At 40.8% G+C, this 19138-nt stretch overlaps 1 protein-coding gene across 1 annotated transcript in view; it reads left to right on the top strand.

The window, feature by feature from the left end:
• impg2a (interphotoreceptor matrix proteoglycan 2a) overlaps window positions 1-18539 on the top strand; it is a 28005-nt gene extending 9466 nt beyond the window's left edge. The window contains exons 11-22 of the mRNA XM_088416082.1: window positions 395-603; window positions 1390-1433; window positions 6789-6972; window positions 7997-8637; window positions 8714-8989; window positions 9065-9284; window positions 11002-11212; window positions 12868-13056; window positions 14202-14403; window positions 14474-14553; window positions 14669-14721; window positions 15856-18539. Coding sequence (XP_088272208.1) covers window positions 395-603; window positions 1390-1433; window positions 6789-6972; window positions 7997-8637; window positions 8714-8989; window positions 9065-9284; window positions 11002-11212; window positions 12868-13056; window positions 14202-14403; window positions 14474-14553; window positions 14669-14711 — 2299 coding nt within the window. The 3' untranslated portion in view covers window positions 14712-14721; window positions 15856-18539. The remainder of the gene's footprint in view (window positions 1-394; window positions 604-1389; window positions 1434-6788; window positions 6973-7996; window positions 8638-8713; window positions 8990-9064; window positions 9285-11001; window positions 11213-12867; window positions 13057-14201; window positions 14404-14473; window positions 14554-14668; window positions 14722-15855) is intronic.
• Window positions 18540-19138: the final 599 nt, after the last annotated feature.

The raw sequence follows: 19138 nt of genomic DNA, 5'->3' as shown, positions 1-19138 counted from the left end.
TAACAAGGCTTCCATTGATGTGGTTGGTATGTCAATGGATGAAAATTCATTTTTGTGGAAAAGGCACCTTTTTTTTTCTTTTACAATTAAACGTAATACATTTAAAATATGACATTTAATCTCTCAGCCTGTCTTGCAAATTAGACTGGGTTAGATCATGACTCGTCTTTGCACATCTGTAGATTGTAGGAGAAATTGTTTTGAATCAAAAATCTATTCCGAAGTTTAGACTGTTATATTGTTTATTTTAGTTAGCTATGTTTCTGTGGTTATTATTATGAGAGCAATGTCTGTTCCCAGCTGATGTACAAAAATGCCAAATACCATTGAGTCCCGCCCCATGTCAACAATAACTCATTTGATAGAATCTCCACTAAGACTGTTGTTATTCCAGGTTGGACGGTCTCGTGGTTGACTATGCCGTCACCCTGGTGGTGGACGACGCGGGCATCAGCAACGACCAGCTGGACTACCTTACCTTGCAGTCCAACCAGGTGGAGAACTCGTACCGCGAGGTCAAGGAGCACCCGACCCTGGTTTACGCCATCAGCGAGCTCAAGACCTTTGTGACCGAGGACCTCCTAAAGGATGCCCTGGAGAGCGGTGAGATGCGCCTGCACTATAACAGTGCACCAAGCTACGTTGGCTCTGCCGCCCAACGCGAACCATCGCGCGTCACCCGAGACACTCGGCAGACGTCGTAGCGACATGATGACGTGACGTTTTGGCCACTTGAGAAAACATTGTGAAGCGCTCATCTGTTTCTTATTTGTCTGCTCTCATCGTCGGAGACGACAGAAGCAAAAAAAAAAAAAAAAAAAGTGGGCCATGTTTAATGAACAAATAACAGCGGCGGGTTTTCGGAACGGCGTAAGCAGACTGCGCTGCGGTTTGGGTCCTTGTCACCGGCCGCGCCGCAAAGCCAGGAGGACAAGAAATGGGAGACGCTGAGGATTTTTTGCCAACTCGTTCCAGGCTTTTGTTTTGGTCGTGGGAAGATGTGCTGTCACACAAATTTGCTCACTATAAGTAGGTTATCGCTTCTGCTGCTGCACCTGAAACCTCGCGGAAATTTCTGTTGTGATTGATTGGCGATCCATCACAGATATATTCAACCGTTTGCCGAAACCCAGCAGGGATGAGCTCCAGCTTTTACCGGACTCGCGTAGACGTCAAAGTTTCCCTGTGGTTGAGTGGTGACCGATTCCCGGTGCAATAACACACCCAAGAGATGAATGCCTCTTTTATGCTTGCGAAGTGCCGATGCAGCCGCGGCCTTGGCGCACGACAGTTGATGTACTTAACATTTGCAGGTGTTTAGTCAGGAAAGTAAACGCTGACAGAATGAATCATCTTGCAATTCTGACGGTTTCTGTCTTGCTTCCTTAGTGCCCGAGACCCCCGAGAGCATCCACGCTGCAGGAGAAACCTCGGTGAGTGGGAGCAAGCGCCAAAACAGTCACACAGTTCTGATTGGCCCAGGCCAGGGGTCTGCAACCTGCGGCTCTTTTCGTCCTTATGTTTGCGGCTCTATAACAAGCGACTATCTGTCAATGAAATTGAGTAGAATGTGTTTGGTGTGACATGAAACGTGATGAGAGACAGCCAATCAATTTCGGGAAGGTAACAACAGGAAATGGAAATATAGCGAGGCCTTCCAAATTAAAAGCAAACATTTTCAGAATAAGAAATAACTGAGCATTAAAAACGAAAGCTTTTGAAGAATTCTCAACACAAAATACTTGTCATCTTAATGCGCCTGCGTGTGAGCAAAGACGGACTCAAACGTTGGGTCAGTTTGCTAGTTCTTGAAACCAAGAAGGTAGCAACCCATGTGCTAGCCAAGATTGGTGTTTTTCCACCACCTGCCAAAATTGTATAAAATGCCTAAAATTGTATCCTTTTTAACATTAACAAAGGAAAGAGCCATTTAAATTTATTTTCAGCAAATATTAACTTTACTAGGCTCAATACTGTACATGTTACAGCTTACTCTGAATCTGAAAAAATTGGTTAAAGTGCATCAAAGTGCCTGAAATTAAAAATAATAATAATGAAAAAAAAAGTTTTATTCAAACTGCAAACAATTTTGATCAACTGAACCATTTGATGCTGGGAAAAACAAAAATAATAAACAATACTAAAAGTATTAAATAACAAATCGATAATACTTAATGTAAAGTGATCTAGAACATTAACACCAATTTCTTAAACATTTAAATCCGAGGAAAACGGTATAAAACATTGTGCATGTATATTTTTTAAATCACATTAATAAGATTTAGTTTTTGATCAAAATTGACAGCAATCTGAAGTTTACCTTAGAACTCGTGCGTAGACTTTGACAATGAGAGTAGCACTGCACCACCTGGTGCTGTACATGTGCAAGTACACAGCATAAGAGCAAAGCCCCTTTCCCTTTACGCGCCCCCCTACTATCGCATTGCGCCCTGCTGCTGTTTGAAAAGAATTGGCCTAAAGGAAGGTCCAAAAATTGCAGTTACTAAATGAATCAAGCACTAAAGTAATCGATGACTTCAGTACTTAAGTAACTTAGTAAAGTACGTCGGAAGGAATTAAGTCAAGATTACTTTATGCACTGAAGGGCTAAAGTGATTGATTATTTTAGCACTCCTTTTAGTACTTGATTACCTAGACTAATTAATGTAATACTTAATTGCCTAAGATAATCAATTATTTTAGTATTTGATTACCTTTGGTAATTGATTACTTTAGTACTGAATTAATCTAGTACTGTACCAGATATTTTTAGACCCTACAGCCAAACACTTGATTTTTAATCTAAATGAGTCTGTGAATGAGTTAATAAGAAATCACTGATCAAAATCACAGGCATTTCTGAAACAAAATATCTGAAAATATAGAAAAAATGTTTAATATATTCATTTTATAGTGCTATTTTCCTAATCAAAAATGGCAGCGGGGGTTAATAGAATTCCTATTTGTGTCAATGGGCAAAGTTGATGATTAGAGAATTACAGTTATGAGAAATATCACCACTTTATTTTAAAAATAAGTTTAAATATCAAAAAGCAATATGTATGTGTATTGTGAGTCCAGCTTTAGACTGGACATGTGGGCCATGAACCTGTAGCAGCAGCTCAGCAGGTAACAGGGATGAGCGCACCAAGGCGAGGGCTGAAGCGGATTACTTTGTTTATTGTTGTAATAATCTGCTGCTATTCTCGTGTCAAGCGATACCATCTAACGTCTGACTTTACTTGTGCGGTGGAGCCCTTCAGGGCTGCTCTAAATAACGTCTGGTGGTTGACTTCACTTAGACCCTTAATTCCATGATTTAAAAAAAAATGTCGGGAAGTAAATAAAAGCTGAAAGCAAATCCTTGATTCAGCTGATTGCAGTGCTTTTTCATACATTCTTTGGAAAATATCATTTCATTGCACTATTGACGGCGGCATCGTGTTCCATGAACTTTGGCGCGGGCACAAAAACAGATTCACTTTGTGGGAAGCTAAAAGGAGCCCTGATGGCAGCAGAGATACACTACAAATGAAATCTTGTCAACAAAAACTGGCACGCTATAAAGGAACGCTTGTATAAAACTGGCCTACTAGCAAAAATCATAAACCTAAATGATTCAAGGTTTTTCCATATTTAGTCATTCAGTATCACCAGTTCAGGTTCAAGTTTCACCGTCTGTGCCCCCACAAAACTCAACCCCTTGCCAAAAACTCACTGTATCTTATCTGTTTTTTTTATCTGATCGAAAAAAAAATACTCAGAAATTTGGAGTGTGAGGGAAAATATATAATTGTTATAAATGAACCGATACATTACACTATATGGAATCAGTCATTTTCAGTCATTCTCATTCTCATTACCTGTACTTTTTTTTTTTTTTTGCTGGTCCATTTGTCATCATGCTAAAAATTGTAATCACCAATTGTCGGTCCGTCGCTCACTCCTGTCATCATCATCCCAGACCCCCACCCAAAAAAAATCTCCTTCACCCTTCTGAAAAGTATAAATTACCCTGAATAATCACTGTCAAACCGTGCTCTCTACAGCTTGCCAAAAGCTAAACCTATAAGACACAATAAACTACAACGAATCCTTGCTCTTTCCCACCTGACCTCAAGTTAACTGTAAATGCACATGCCATGGGCACTCCTCGGATGTTTAACAACTGCAGTACACATATTTACTTAAATCTTATGTGATTAAACGTTATACAGTCTCTGTACTGTTATCCCTTCCCGTTTCCAGCCTTTGGCTGTCGTCGGGATCACGGAAAACTGAGGTTGGCATTTGGTTAGCGGCGCCCGGAAGTCGAGTTATAGTGAAGCCTGTAGCTAAAAGAACATGATACCAAGCAGAGGTTACACTTGAAATTCCAATTCATTACCAAAAAAATCTCGGTAAGAGCCGCTCTCCTGCTCTCCCTTAGCATCTGCTTAACTGTGTGCTAGAGTTTCATGAGGGAAACAGGCACTCCAACTCAACTCAAACAGGCAACCATAGATCAATGGGGGTGGAGATAGAATCAACTCCCAGGCAGGAGTAGATAACAGATTATTATGACTCTACTTTGCTGTTTATCACTTTTCGCAGGGGTTTTAGGTCCCCACTGACCACAAAAAACAAGAGATTATTGTAATCATTCACCACAACGTCTAGGGTTTCCTTGGCACTAAACTGCAATTTCCACTCACATACTCTAGGAAGCATACAAACACTGGTGTGATTGAGGCACAATTATCTCTCTGAAGATAGTGTTTCAGAAATGGTTTTGTTTTATGTTAATACAACAAAGTTTACATGTGATACGCATCTTCAGTCACATACACTTTCTGTAAAGAGCAAGGTTTTGATGAGCATCATTTACTAGATATTGCCTTTAAAAAAATCTTACCGTCTAACTTGGATTTACTGGCTATGAACCAATCACAGTGAGAGAGCGCGCAAAAATGCATTCCAGAATGCTTTGCTCAATGTTGTGCAAGCGACTTATTCATTCAAATTATATCTAAAAAAAAAAAATTAAATGACACAAACATTTCTTAATACTTAATTCTAAAGATCATTTTTTACTTAACATTAAATGTGTTATGCAAGATTGTGTACATTACACAGTACATTTCAGTTTATTAAACCATGACTGGAATGCAGCGCAAACATTGCCATGCTGGATACCTTCAGTGATCCTGAAATGATGATACTTTCAATTGCAATGCATTGATGACACTTTATGAATAATAACTGCTCCATACTAATGCTCTAGCACTCAGTTATTCCTGGGTGCCTGTATGTATGCTAGCTGCCTATTTAGACTGTGTGTTTACACTTCTATGCTCCCAAGTACCCATGTCATTTTAAAAATTTCTCAAAAAATTGTTGGATTTAACTGGGTGAGGTAATATATGAAAGATTGATTTACATTCCTCACTTAGAATTACAAGTATGTAATATATGTGTTGTATCTATGAAAACACTGTCATCCGATGGTCACAGTTATCACTGCAGTGGTCAATCGGCCTAATATTAGATAAGCACTAGTCAAGGGTATCTGCTACTCTCCATAAAAAGAAACATATTTGACGAGACTTAAATGATTATTTTTATGACTATTTTAAAAGATGAAAATTCTCGTCCATGGCACTGAAAGAGTTAAAATCAAATAATGCAGGGTTTCTCAAACTTTTGTTTAAGCTCTTGATGCGGTTCTTCTTCAGCACTATGAAAAAATAAATATTGTGCTTATTGTAAAATAAAATTATATTTTTATATAATTGCAAATTTCCCTCATTTTCTGTATTTAAAACATCTTTGTAAGATCATTTACCTCATAAGATTCAAACTGACTTTAGAAAAAAAACATCCGTATTTTGTGAATATGATTATCTATCCATCCATTCATCCGTCATCAATTTTCTAAGGCTGCTTATGGGTCACTGGCTTGCTCCTGCCATCTAAGGCAGTAGGTGGGTTTTTCTTTAAAAAAGAAAAACAGTTTCATAAAGCTCACCTCTTCAACAGTTGTCATAAATCTGCAACATCTTTTTTCTGAAAGAAAAAAAAAGTAATTTGATTGTTTGAAAGAAAAAGGGTTATTGTAAGTTTTTTTTGTCTCAGAAATGACTTTTTTTTACGTGGGAAAAATATAACCTTTTTCCTTAAAATAATATATATATATATATATATATATATATATATATATATATATATATATATATATATATATATATATATATATATATATATATATATATATATATATATATTTCTTCTTTTCAGTATTTCCGATTTAGTTTCTTGCATGTTTGACACACCATCTCAACAGTTTTGGCATTGTTTGCCATCATTAGTTTGAATTTATAACAAAAGCAGAGCTTGTCCAAATGTTTGACTCCCATGGGTATGAACCAACATTTTGTCAGCAGGAACTTTTACTTAATACAAGCAATTAAACTGTTGCCAACATATTACGAGCGTATGAATATGCTTCCAGATAAATCATTATGAAAGCCATGGTAGTTAATTCCAGTTAAGTCTTAAGCAAACATGTTGAATCCATTTTGTCGTGACATTTTGTGTTCTCGCCGGGCTGATTTACAGGAGCACACACCTACAGTCACTTCCATGCTACATTATTTGCTTTTCATTTGATTTTACTTTTCTCACGAATTTCTTGGAGCTTCCCGATAATGGTGTGCACCCTGATGCACGTTTAGGTATTAGTGATGCAAAACAGATGTCACGCCCACTACGACCTCAGTTTAAAACAACCAGCCATGTTTGTAATGCAGAATGGAGCAGTGGAGGATGTCATCCCGGATGACATCATGGATGATGTCAAGAGAGACCAATTACTGCCTGAAACCGCTGGAGAAGACACAGTGGAGCCATCTGAAAGCGACATTGTTGTCCTGGAGGAGAGTGTTGAGATAACCTTCCCTGCTGTGATTGCGACAGCTGCACCTGAAATTGGCAGTGAGTCTTGACTGTTAAACCATCTTTTCGCCTTGTGGAAATCTTACCTGTGCTTTTTTGCTCTGAGTGTCCTTGAATGTGTCCGAACATGACTTGTAAGACAACAAATGTCCGCCGATGTCCATGCATGACTCGTCTTCTTCACTGGGCAGCCACATTCATGTGGTCTCTAGCAATAGCAAAGAATATACGTTCCAAGCGTCCACTGCTACACTCAGAACTCAAACTTCGTATGTTGCACTTTAGAAATTTAGAATGCAACAAAAACGGAGCATGGGTGGGTGCACTAGATGCTACGAATGGGCACATCTGTGCGACTGCGTCAATTTCTGAACTTATTTTGTGTGGTTATTCTTAGGTTCGGCCAACCTATAACATTTAATAAGCAACAAAGCAGAGAGAAGACAAGGGCCCTTTTTTTGCGAGGAGAGCGGACAGGACCCTTCACCTTCTGAAAGCTCCTCCCAGTCTGGTTACAAATTCTGTCCGTCGCTCTTTTATTCATTTGGGTTGGCCAGAAGTACTAAAGCCATTGCTGCCCTGAAGGGTTGGGGGAGACATTTGGCAACAATGTAAACAATCGATTTATGATGAGGAATGTAGTTTACAGTCCGTGCTGGTATCTTCTTCCTCAGGAACATCAAGTGCGACCAGTCGGGTCACGAAACCCCCTTTGGTCAGGTCACGGGCCTGTCACTTTCTTGCATCTGCATGAGACACGTTAATTCTTCGTCACAAACAATAGTAACAGAAAATATTCATCCTAATCTACCAAAAAAGATTGCCTAAAAAACATACTAACTGCATAACAAATATAGAATAACCTATATGTAATTATTCTAACAGTTATGTTTAAATAGCCTCAATGTGGATGATTACATTGCTACCGGAATCAGACTACAAACGTGAAGCACACTGACCCTCCAGATTTATCCGTGCGCGCTCACTGTTACCCCCTCCAAAAAACAAAAGAAGCCTCTACACCATGTTTCACCGAAGGTTTTTTTTTTTTTTTTTTTTTCAGGCATCCGCGAAGAAGATCTACTTCTGGAAAACACCATACACTCTGCTGCTGAAGATAAATCCACAGAAGAAGACCAGCAGGAGTCTCCCACCTTCGAGGATCAGGATGGCGTTACATTGCCTGAACCACCGGTGGTGGTAGAAGCCTCAGGCACAGGTGACCTGGACAACCTGCTGTTGCCAGATACAACTCCGGCGGGGGAAAACACTGGAGACACGGTTGTTCTGGTAGATGAGCATTTGGACATTGCAGTGGACACTGAAGACCTCCTCACAAGTGAAACCGCAGAGGATGACTTTGTTCCTGGTGTAGTGGGTGAGGCAGCTGAAGAAGGAGACTATAAAAATCCAGAGGAAACTTTAGTTGAAGAAGCTGGCATGGAAGAAGCAAGTGAGAGTGAAGGAAAAACTTCAGTTCCGGCCTCTCTTGAAGAACCTCCAGAAGCATTCGAAATCGCAAGTGATGACATCACAGGCGATGACATCTTGATAGTCAACAAGGACGAACCTGAATCATCGGTCAACATTCCTTTGAGCCCCGCCCAACCGACCGCAATGTCCGCCGAGAAGGAGTCACCTTTCACGCGTGTAGCTGATGTCATTCCAGTTTTCGAGGGCCAACCTGACATGGAGCTGGTGGAGGTAAGCTTGACTGTGGCGCAAGGAGGTAAGAAGCTTGATGCTTATGGACTCACAAAAAACAAGCATTGTTCCTTAGAACCACAACAGTGACGAAAACGATTCTCCCACGGAAGACCTCGCCTATGACGTATTCCATTACGGCTTGAGCAACCACACGGAAGAGGGCAGCACAGGATTCCCGTTCAGCGTCTCGCAGGGCACCGATCCGGCCAGCATCGCTTTGCCGGCCAACCCAGGTCGAGCTCTTATGGTCTTCTTCAGCCTGAGGGTGACCAACATGATTTTCTCGGAGGACCTCTTCAACAAGAGTTCCCCGGAATACAAAGCATTGGAGCAACGCTTCCTGGAACTGGTACACTTTTTAGACAAATCACTTTTGCTAATCTATACTGTATTTCTCTAATACACGTCTGATTTTACCCTGCAGCTTGTACCCTACCTCCAGTCCAACTTGAGTAACTTTGAGAACTTAGAGATCCTAAACTTCCGCAATGGGAGCATTGTGGTCAACAGCCGGATGAAGTTTGGAAAGCCGGTGGCTCAGGGCGTCACCAGCACCGTCTATCTGATCCTGGAGGACTTCTGCAACACGGCCTATCAGACTATGAACCTGGCCATCGATAAATACTCTCTGGACGTTGAATCAGGTTGGTGTTTTACAACAAATATGAGAATATATTTCAAATTTTAAGTGTAAAAAATTCCTGGTGTGATCACATCTTTAGTTTGAACCCCACCTTCCAACTTCCCCATGATGTTTCGACTGGTCAGCCACCCCACTTTTTCAAGAAAAAGAAATTGGGTCTGGAAACACTCCCCTTGATCGCTGTTTGGCATGGTTCAAAACAAACCGTGCAATGAATTTAATATTATTTTTTCAACTCTTCTTTGACATATTTTTTGCGAACGATGCCAACAAAGTCTTCACCCCTCATAACAATCAAATTGGCGCATGGGCAAGACGATAGTTTGCCACTTTTATTTACTGCTTGGCGACCACGCGTTGCCGTTTTGACGTCACGTCAACTCTTTGCTGGTTGGTTCTTTTACCTTTCTGTTCGGTCACGTTTGCCCCGCTTCAGAAATGTGCTTCATAGTGACTATGCTCATCTGGTTCCCAGGCGTCATAATGCTAGTTCCCCAACTGTATTGGGGGTGTGTGGCTGAGAAAAGTTTGGCAGGGGCCACGGTATTGACACAAAGCATGACCTCAACGTGAGTGGGTCGACTAACTTGCCACTGAACATCAAAGGCCATCGTCACGCCCGAGAAGTCACTCTGGAAAACATCTCTCTACGTAATATGAGACCATGAGTCCTTTTCTAATATCCTATTCCTGAAAATGATGATATGATATTTATGTGGACTGTCAAAATCTTTTTAAATCACCTTCGCACACTTCTGAGCTCACAGAAAACATGACTTAGCTCTTTTTTTTTTCCAGGCCATATGTTCCTCTCCTGTGGCAATAAAGTTCGAACACATGTCAGCTTTCTTTTATTGCTCTCTTGCTGATAGAAGCAACATGACTATTTTGACAAAGACATCACGCTGTCTCTGAAACAGATGACAACTGTTAAGAATTGTCTTTGCAGTTTTTTTTTTGCATATTCAGCAATGCTGTAAATTTAGCCAACTCGCATCTTCCATCTCTGTAGCTATCAATGTGAACTTAGCGTCAGCTCATGCGAAAAGTGGATAGTCCTGTAGCCTTTACAACTGAAAGACAGAAAAAGGTGCATCATATCAAAAAAGAACCAAACTGTTGTGCTTGGTTTTGTAGGCACATGTTCACCAAGTGATACAGTTCATATTGATGCACTGCGATCAAGACTATGGTCTAATGTAAACCAACAAAACTTGGACATGCGTATATTGTGATGGATACCTCACCAGAAGTGTGCTGAAAATAGATTGGGGGGGGGGGGGGTTTCCAGATTTTGAGGGTAGTTCATCACAGTACAGTATGATTTATAATACTATGATCAAAAACTGAAATGTTAAAATGCTGCTGATACAGACAGGGGACCATTTACTATAGAAATACAAATATGCGTAGTGAAGATTCTGCAGCTACTTTACCACCAAGCTACTGCAGTAATGTGGTTCTCCATGGCTTGTTAAGATCGGAATTCCTCCATGGGTTCCGCAAGCTCTGTAACTATGCTGAACATTGAGCCATGTGCAAATGTTGTATATGAAATCTGTCACAAAGTGTGACCCGGACCCCAACATGAGCGTGCTAAAAAGCTAAGCTATCCCCATATCTATTTAAATGCTTCGACCACATGTTTACTAAACGTGTTTGTGATTTGCGCCGACACTTACTGCACAATAACATTCCTGCGGTTTTGTGATTTGCAGGCGACAAGGCCGACCCATGCAAGTTCCAGGCGTGTAACGAGTACGCCAAGTGCAAGGTGAACAAGTGGTCGGGCGAGGCCGAGTGCGTGTGCAACGCCGGCTACTTTAGCGTGGACGGCCTGCCCTGTCAGAGCATCTGCGAGCTACGCAGCGACTTTTGCCTCAACGACGGCAAGTGTGACATCATCCCCGGCCAGGGAGCCATCTGCAGGTGGGTGGAGATTAGGCGGAAATGATCCGTGTGTGCGTGGGTCAGGCCCGCGAGTCTGCGGGATTTTGAGGCTTAAATCACAGCAGGCACGTCTCGTCTTTTGCACTGCTGAACGTGCTGAAGGAAAAAAGGACGCCTCCTGCTGATTTGCCCGAGAATCCAACGTCTCTCCGTCCAAAGATCTCAACTCACACTGAGAAAGCGCCAAAATTATATACAACGTATCCTATTTCAGATCTCAGTCAGAACACTGTTACTTTTTCCACACTCAATGATGACTGGTACATGTGTGGACTTGCTTCAATCCTTGGTAAGAACACTTATTAAAAAAAAACAAACAAACACATTGCATAAAGTCCAATTGTGGCTGTCTCATAAATAGACACTATCATGCCATAAAGTGGCGCATCGTTCACTTAAGAAAAATAAGCATCTTAAATAGGTGACTTAAAAAGTATCTCTTTGTATACAATTCAACATAAGAGCTTAAAAATGAGAAACAAGTAAATTCAAGAAAAAAAATGTTTACTAGGACCCGAATGGCATGGATTTTTTTTCTTTTTAGGTCTAATATTTGTATTATTTTTAGCCAAGGAAATACTGATTAGCAATTAATCGGCCAATTAATTGTAAAAATATCCATACATCCCTTTTCACAAGGGTCACAGGTTTGCTGGTGCCTATCCCAGCTGATTTAGGGCAGTAGACGGGGGGCACTCCTGAGGACACACAGAGAAGAACAATACTTTATTAAACCTTATTGATATTAAAAAAAAAAAAAAAAATCATAAAGTAAAATGCTCAAACACAAACTCCCTGCTAAGTAGATATATCTGAGCACAGAAAGAAGCATATACGGTATTGCCTTGATTTAAAATCTGCAGTAAAGGTTACTTTTCGTGGTGTTTCTCTGATGCAACTCTGCTGCTGCCCAAATCAGCAGCTCTTACAGAGGTTTGTACTCTGAGATGAACCAAAGTGTGGAGTCTTACCGTGTTAACTAACCTGCACAAAAATAATTTGATGAAATCACACATATTACAGGATCCTCCTGAATTTTTAAAAGAATATTTTTAATGCCCTAGATAGGTTCTTTCTTGTTGTTTTATTATGCTTGAGTTTAACCTGACAAAGGGGGCAGTTGGAACACGTGGTTGTTGTGCCCACTGCGGTTTTACTCAAATAATTATGAACAGACACGTTGGAGGCTCTGAGCCAAACACAAGCCTTTGTTTCGCACCAAATAACAAATTATAACACTCTAGGTGTTGTCTTGTACTTTAACACGTAAGCAAATCATGGCAGTGTGTTGAAACACACTCAGTAACACTACGTTTTGATCACAAGTAGCAAACATATGGCAGCTAACCAATCAGTGGCTAATGCAAGCTAACCTACCGGTCTATGCGTTCTCCACATGGTGCTACTTCTAATCAGATAATTCAAAATAGATGCACTCAAATCCATGAAATTGGTCTCCTAAAATAATATAAGCCCATGGTTTAGAAAAGATTGCTCAATGCAGGCTGACAGTTGTGTCAAATTAGGGAGTGGAACAGACCGAAATGAATCAGGCATATTTTTGTGAAAATCTTGGTAGAGCTCCAAGGCACCATTTACATTCAAAGAAAATTGACAAACACGGCTCTTCCTAGGTGTCGCGTTGGAGAAAACTGGTGGTATAGGGGCGAGCACTGCGAGGAGTACGTTTCGGAGCCTCTGGTGGTCGGCATCGCAGTGGCCTCCGTGGCCGGATTCCTCCTGGTGGCGTCCGGCGTGATCTTCTTCCTCGCCAGGACCTTACGAGATCAGTACGATAAGGACGAATCGGAGGATCCGATACGGTAAGGGAACATTTTCAATAATGTTCCTATAGAGCTTCACTGGTGCTTTTTGTAGTTGACCGTCATAACCATGGTGGGACCCAGGAAGTGAACCATTCAAGACTAAGATGATGAAACCGTTTCAACTTTGTTTGGTCCAAGAAAAGACAGCGTACTTCCAATTGCGCTTTGAATTGCAGTTAACACTTCCCTATTAGCCACGACACAATCCTTCACTTCAATATTCACTATCCTTTTTTGTTTGTTTTTTTGTTTTTGCTGTCACACAAAACGAGGGCACATTGTTAGTCTTCTTTCAACAAGTGGTCTTTGTGGTGATGCCACCTGCAGAGAAAATCTGTTAATCTCAGCCTATTAACCGCTCGCGTAGGACGTTGATTTTCAGTATTAAGGCACTTGTCCTTGTCATAGTCTGGATTGTGGTTTAGGCTTATAGTAATTACTCTGCATTATTAAGGGGAATTGTACAAAAAAGGTACACGTATTACAGGTCATTCTGCTCATTTCTTGCTTTCTTTTAGTTTGAGGGTGCTTTCACATCTACTGTTCACTATATATATATATATATATATATATATATATATATATATATATATATATATATATATATATATATATATACACACACACACACAGTACTTGACGTGCCGGCACACGTTTTGCAGCACTTTATACTCGGAGCGGCTTGTGTGTGAACTAATTACTAGTTTGTGTTTGTTGACCTTAAATGGTAATTGATACCTCGCTAATGCTCATTGCGATTGCTAACCAGTTAATAGAAGCACATTTTGGTAGAAGATGATAAATGAGTACTTATATCCACTCACAATAAGAGAAAATAAAACTAGTAGGTATATCCACTCACTTCAACTCATGTTCAACCTTAGTAGATTTCATAACATACATAAATAAAATGTGTATAGCACTACACCTACGTATGCTTGGAAGTGTAACATTCCAATACTGTATGTAATGCAAAGGCCAAGAAACTGAACCAACACTGTCATACTTCAGCCAAAGTTCTGTACTGTCACAATTGAGCTTAGGGCCACATAGGTTTGCCATTGAGACCGCACTGCGTATGAAAAAACAAGTTCAGAAGTTGCCTGTATCAATTTAACTCCCTGCGTCACGATTCTCCGCAGGCATGCAGAGAGCATTCCGTCACTGGAGAGGGCAACAAAGTATAACCCCATGTACGAGAGTGAGGCTACCACCGGCTACAGCCATTACTACCGGCGTTACCCCGAAGCTCCCGTCTACAGCAGCGCCAGCGCCGAAGCCTCCACAGATTTCAGCAGCGAGGAGATCCGACACATCTACGAGAACAGCGAACTGACCAAAGAGGTGAGTCGCCGTGCCGTATCGCCGAGTCCTCCGGATTATCGGCATATGACGTCATGTTCCTTTCCAACAGGAAATCCAAGACAGGATACGCATCATCGAGCTCTATGCCAAGGATCGTCAGTTTGCAGATTTTGTGCGGCAGCATCAAGCGTAAGCACAACACCATAGAGTGTACCTCACTCTCGTTCACCCTCCATTCCCTACAAAAGCCCTGCATTCACGTTTCTGTATTGTAAACAATTCTCAATTGAGTCTTTTTCTACAGTGTTCTGGATACCCGAAGAGAAAGTTCTTCTGCTCAGACATGAAAGAAAGAAGGTATTTTTGGGGTGCTGTTAGTTTAAATGTTTCCCTTGAGACCCATTCAAACTAAATGTCTGCCCTTCTATAACCCAGAATGGAAGAAAGGGCGAGAACACAAGATAATACAAAATAAAAAGGCCGTGGTCCAATGAAAAGCATCTATTGTCACCACATAATGACCTCCATATAGTTTGCTAAGTCCAAAGTGGTGTCGTAGAATGAACAGTCTTTAATGTGCCAGGCCGCCACTTGGCTGAGAGACAGCCAAGCAGTATTTTTATTGCCGTTCTTACAGGGATTTTGTAGCTCCAACGGTGCCAAGGTTAGTCACCTTCTGGCTACAACTTTTCATTTCGAGGACAATTAATGCGCCTTTGACTCCTACAAAAAAAAATAATTGTGGCTTACAGGCAAATTGCGTTCTTGTGAATACAACTACATTCGGTTGAAATACACAAAAACTTATTTGATTGGATAAATGACGACATTGTGGGAGGTTTGCCCTCTATGAAAGCAGATTAATGCTAAAAAAGGTGGGTCAATCACAAACTAACCAACCAAGCCAAACATATAACCATTAACATTAACAGTTGACTGAATATTCTTCATTTGTGCTTCTGAAATGTTTTATCGTTTTAAACGTTTTGCGTATAGACTTGAGCCGGATAAAACCTTCTATCACCGCTTCGGCCTAGGAGCTACAGATGAAAATGAGCTTGTAGTTATTTCTGGTCTTGGTAACATTTCTTGCGCTATGTCCCAGTTAAATAAATGAATGAAAGAATTAAGCAACATCCTGACTAAAACCAAATAACCAAGCAACCCACCATACAAACCTTTTCATCGTAACAGCCAAACCAACCAACCAAAACTAATCAACCTAAAATCAAACAAGCAAGTATGCAACCGATCAACCCAACCAACCAGCTGTAATAAACCAACCGACCGACCAACCAACAAATTGGCAAAGTCAGCATTAATTGCACAATTAATGCAAGCGTCCCATCTCGAGCGTACCGACATGAAGCAACCAGCCACTTGAAGCTTACCAACCAAAACTTAAACAAGCACGCACGCAACCAACCAGGTGTTAAGTCCAACCAGGTAAAGTTAATGTTTGCAATTTAACCTTTATTTTCTTGTGCATAGGACAACACCTCCTGCTGTGAGTACTCAAACACGGTCCGTCACCCAGGACTGGACTGCTTCACTTCACTTCACTTCACCTCTTTCCGTGTCTGCGTTCTTCACTGCATGAGAAGCTTTTGCCGACCGTCCTTTCCCTCTGCTCCTTCCTCGGTGCCTTCTGCTGGACTTGTTTCCTCATGGAAAATGTACATAGTCATTACACTGAAGAACTTCAATCATTGCATACGCACTCATAATAACATAGCCAATAGAATATCGTAGCGACAGTTTTCTCCTTTGGTGTGTTTTGTGACTCTCAAAATGAGGCGAGAAACGTCAATTTCGCCGGGATTTAGTGCACGGTGCTATGCTAGTTAGCGTTTCATCCATGTTTTGAATGTATACGTTTTAAAAGTGACACTTTGGGATAAACTCTCTTCCAATGGAGAACTTTGCGTCAAGGTGGCCAAAATTTCTCTCTTGTGGAAGGATATTCCTGACGTTTCAAGGCTCCGCACAATCAGACGCGTGGACATGTTTGGAGGCGGCGGAGGGCGCAAACCCCGCTTGGTGGCGGCATCCAGAAATAAGTGAAAACACATTTTGCCGCAAGATAATGTTTTCAACAAATGGCTTTTCATATGTCACTGCTAAAGAACGGGGAAGAGCGACAAAAACACTTGAAGGTTAGCGGCAATTCCTTTTTAATGCGACTACCAGTTTGGCCCCGTCATTTTGTTTTCTTTGGTTTTCGCTCACATTCCACCCTTGGACGAGTTACACTCCATCAGTGTTCTCCCACTGAGCAGTAAATCGTAGCTGTCCCGCTTCGTTACCACGTTTAGCTCGCTAGCTACACACACACGCGGGCGTACACGAAGATACGATCAACACTATGCCTTTTGCTTTCACTCGCTCATTTCCTACAATGGATCCTCTAAAACCCGACCAGGTTGTCCAATTGGGATCTTGACCCAATTTCAGCATCAACGCATCTCACAAAAGCACCAAAAGATTGACTTTGCTTTGAGTTTTAGATCATTATTTTGGGAAATTACATATTGGCATGAAAGACGCTCGAACGCATTGTTAAAATGAACAAAGAAAAACAGAAAAAAACACGATTCTTACAGTACATTAGGAGTGATCATGGCCACCCATTGTCGCTCTGTGGTCATCCCTACTCCTAGGGAAAGTTTTTGAGATCTGATTTTTCTGCCATTTTTACATGGACGCAGCTTTCCTATACTCCTTGATAACTGACAGTTATGTCAATTAATTGCATAATTTAAATGTATGTATATATTAAAATGCCGGACCTCACTGAGCCCCTTTGTAACCCCACCCCCAACCTCTCCAAGTTACAAATATGCAGTACTTTTTTTTTTCTTTTTTTTTTTTTTACAGCTTATGAGCTACAATTCACTTATTTCATACACTTTAGTATTTTCTCCTGGATGGGCATTTTTGATCCATTGAGAATTTTAACTATTGCATGGAATTTATTCTTGATCAATTTCCAGATAAAATGTAGACATTATCCTAATATTTACCTATAAAAAAATCAAGAAAGGTAAAATATCCATCCCTGGTTTTTTTTTGCATTTTATGATCCTTGACTTGTACAGTAAAAGCAAGGGAGCATTAAAACAAAGGATCATTGTGGAAATGATGGCAGATTTGTTTTGTTGTTCCTTTGGTTAGATACAAGCAGAATAATTGACGCATAAAAAAATGAATGTGTGGAATTAATTGTTGATTACCTGGTGTGACTGTCCCGTCTCATCACCTATTTTTATTTTTTTTACAAGGGCCCGAGTTCAAATCCACCTCACTCTGGCATTCATGTGTGAAGTTTGCATGTTCTCTCCGGGAACTCCGGCTTCCTCCCGCACTCCAAAAACATGCATGGACATAATAAATTCTCCTTAGGTGTGATTGTGTGTGTGAATGCTTGTTTGTCTCTGTGCCCTGCGATCGGCTAGCAACCAGTTCAGGGTGTCTCCCGCTTACTGCCCAAAGCCAGCTGGGATAGGTACCAGCAAACCCGTGACCCTAGTAAGGATAAACGGCTATAGAAAATGGATGGATGGATGTTTTTATTAACGTCGCAGTTCAGATGGTGCCTATCCCAGCTGGCTGTGAGTAAGGGATGGGGTACACCTTCATAAGCCAAATACATTTTGTTTTATCACTTTCAAAAGCGAAATTTGTGAAGTCATGTTTGCATTTTTTTTAACAAATTAATCATACTTAATTATACACTGCCAGAACAGTTATTTATTCACTAATTATAAGTCAGAAATCATTTTGAGAGTGCTGGCAGAGAACAGGTTAAGAAATGATTGTTAATGGTGACAGTTTGGCAGGCGATTCCTATTTTCTGAATTTTGTCCATTTAATGGATCGCGGTCAACTTTAGAGTTTCCATTGCAAAGGATGTCAATGCATTGAAATCAATCAATCAATAAAAAAAGAATCAAAACAACATTTCAAGCAAAGACCACCATAGTCAAACGTTCCTTCCTGCACAGATCAATGTCTTATGTAAATATAACCGCTGAAAATATAACTTAGGATGCATATCCCAAATGATTGATTCCCTAACCGTGTACTTTTTATACGATGTGTTTCCATACTGTGCAGCTGCTTCAACGCCATGTACAAACCAAAGCCATGTGTGCAAATTAAAATGCTTTGTAACAGATCAGACTTTCTATGTGACACTTTGGCTTGATGCTCTCTGCCGGGTTGAGGAATTAGCAACTAATCCAAGAAAGAGGATTAGCCTCAGGGGTGTGGATTAGCCGCCCCGCCTGTGGCCGTGACGGTATCTAAAAGCGTGCGCAGCCGCTAATCGGCCTACGTCACCCACGCGCACGTGTCGACGCTGAACGAGTGACACAATGTGGCGCAAGCGTGCTGCAAGGCGGAAAACAAATGGATGCAGATGCTCTCGTGTGTTTGCCGAACTCACTGATGGCGTCGGCGCACGGGGTGGAAAAAACGGACAAAGAAACACAATGCAACAGTTAAAAAATCAAGTCAAAACACTAATAGTCACCAGTAAAAATGAGAAATATTCTCGTTAAACAATGTCAACTGTTATGACAGATAATTGCTTAACTTTTTTGGTGTTCAACAATTATTAGCAGCACTTAAATAATATTTAGACCTAAAATGTGCTTTTACAAATTTACTTGGCAACAGTTCTTTTTATTTTATTGCATAATATCCACTTGGTTGCAAAAGTGACAATCAGATGCTATCATTTAATTCATTCAAGCCCCAAAACACATTTTTA

Source organism: Hippichthys cyanospilos, chromosome 5 (assembly GCF_059441005.1).
Source record: "Hippichthys cyanospilos isolate Australia breed blue-spotted pipefish chromosome 5, RoL_Hcya_1.0, whole genome shotgun sequence".
NCBI classification, from domain to species: Eukaryota; Metazoa; Chordata; class Actinopteri; order Syngnathiformes; family Syngnathidae; genus Hippichthys; species Hippichthys cyanospilos.
Note: the sequence above shows the minus strand (reverse complement) of the source record. Positions and strands in the feature narration are given on the sequence as shown.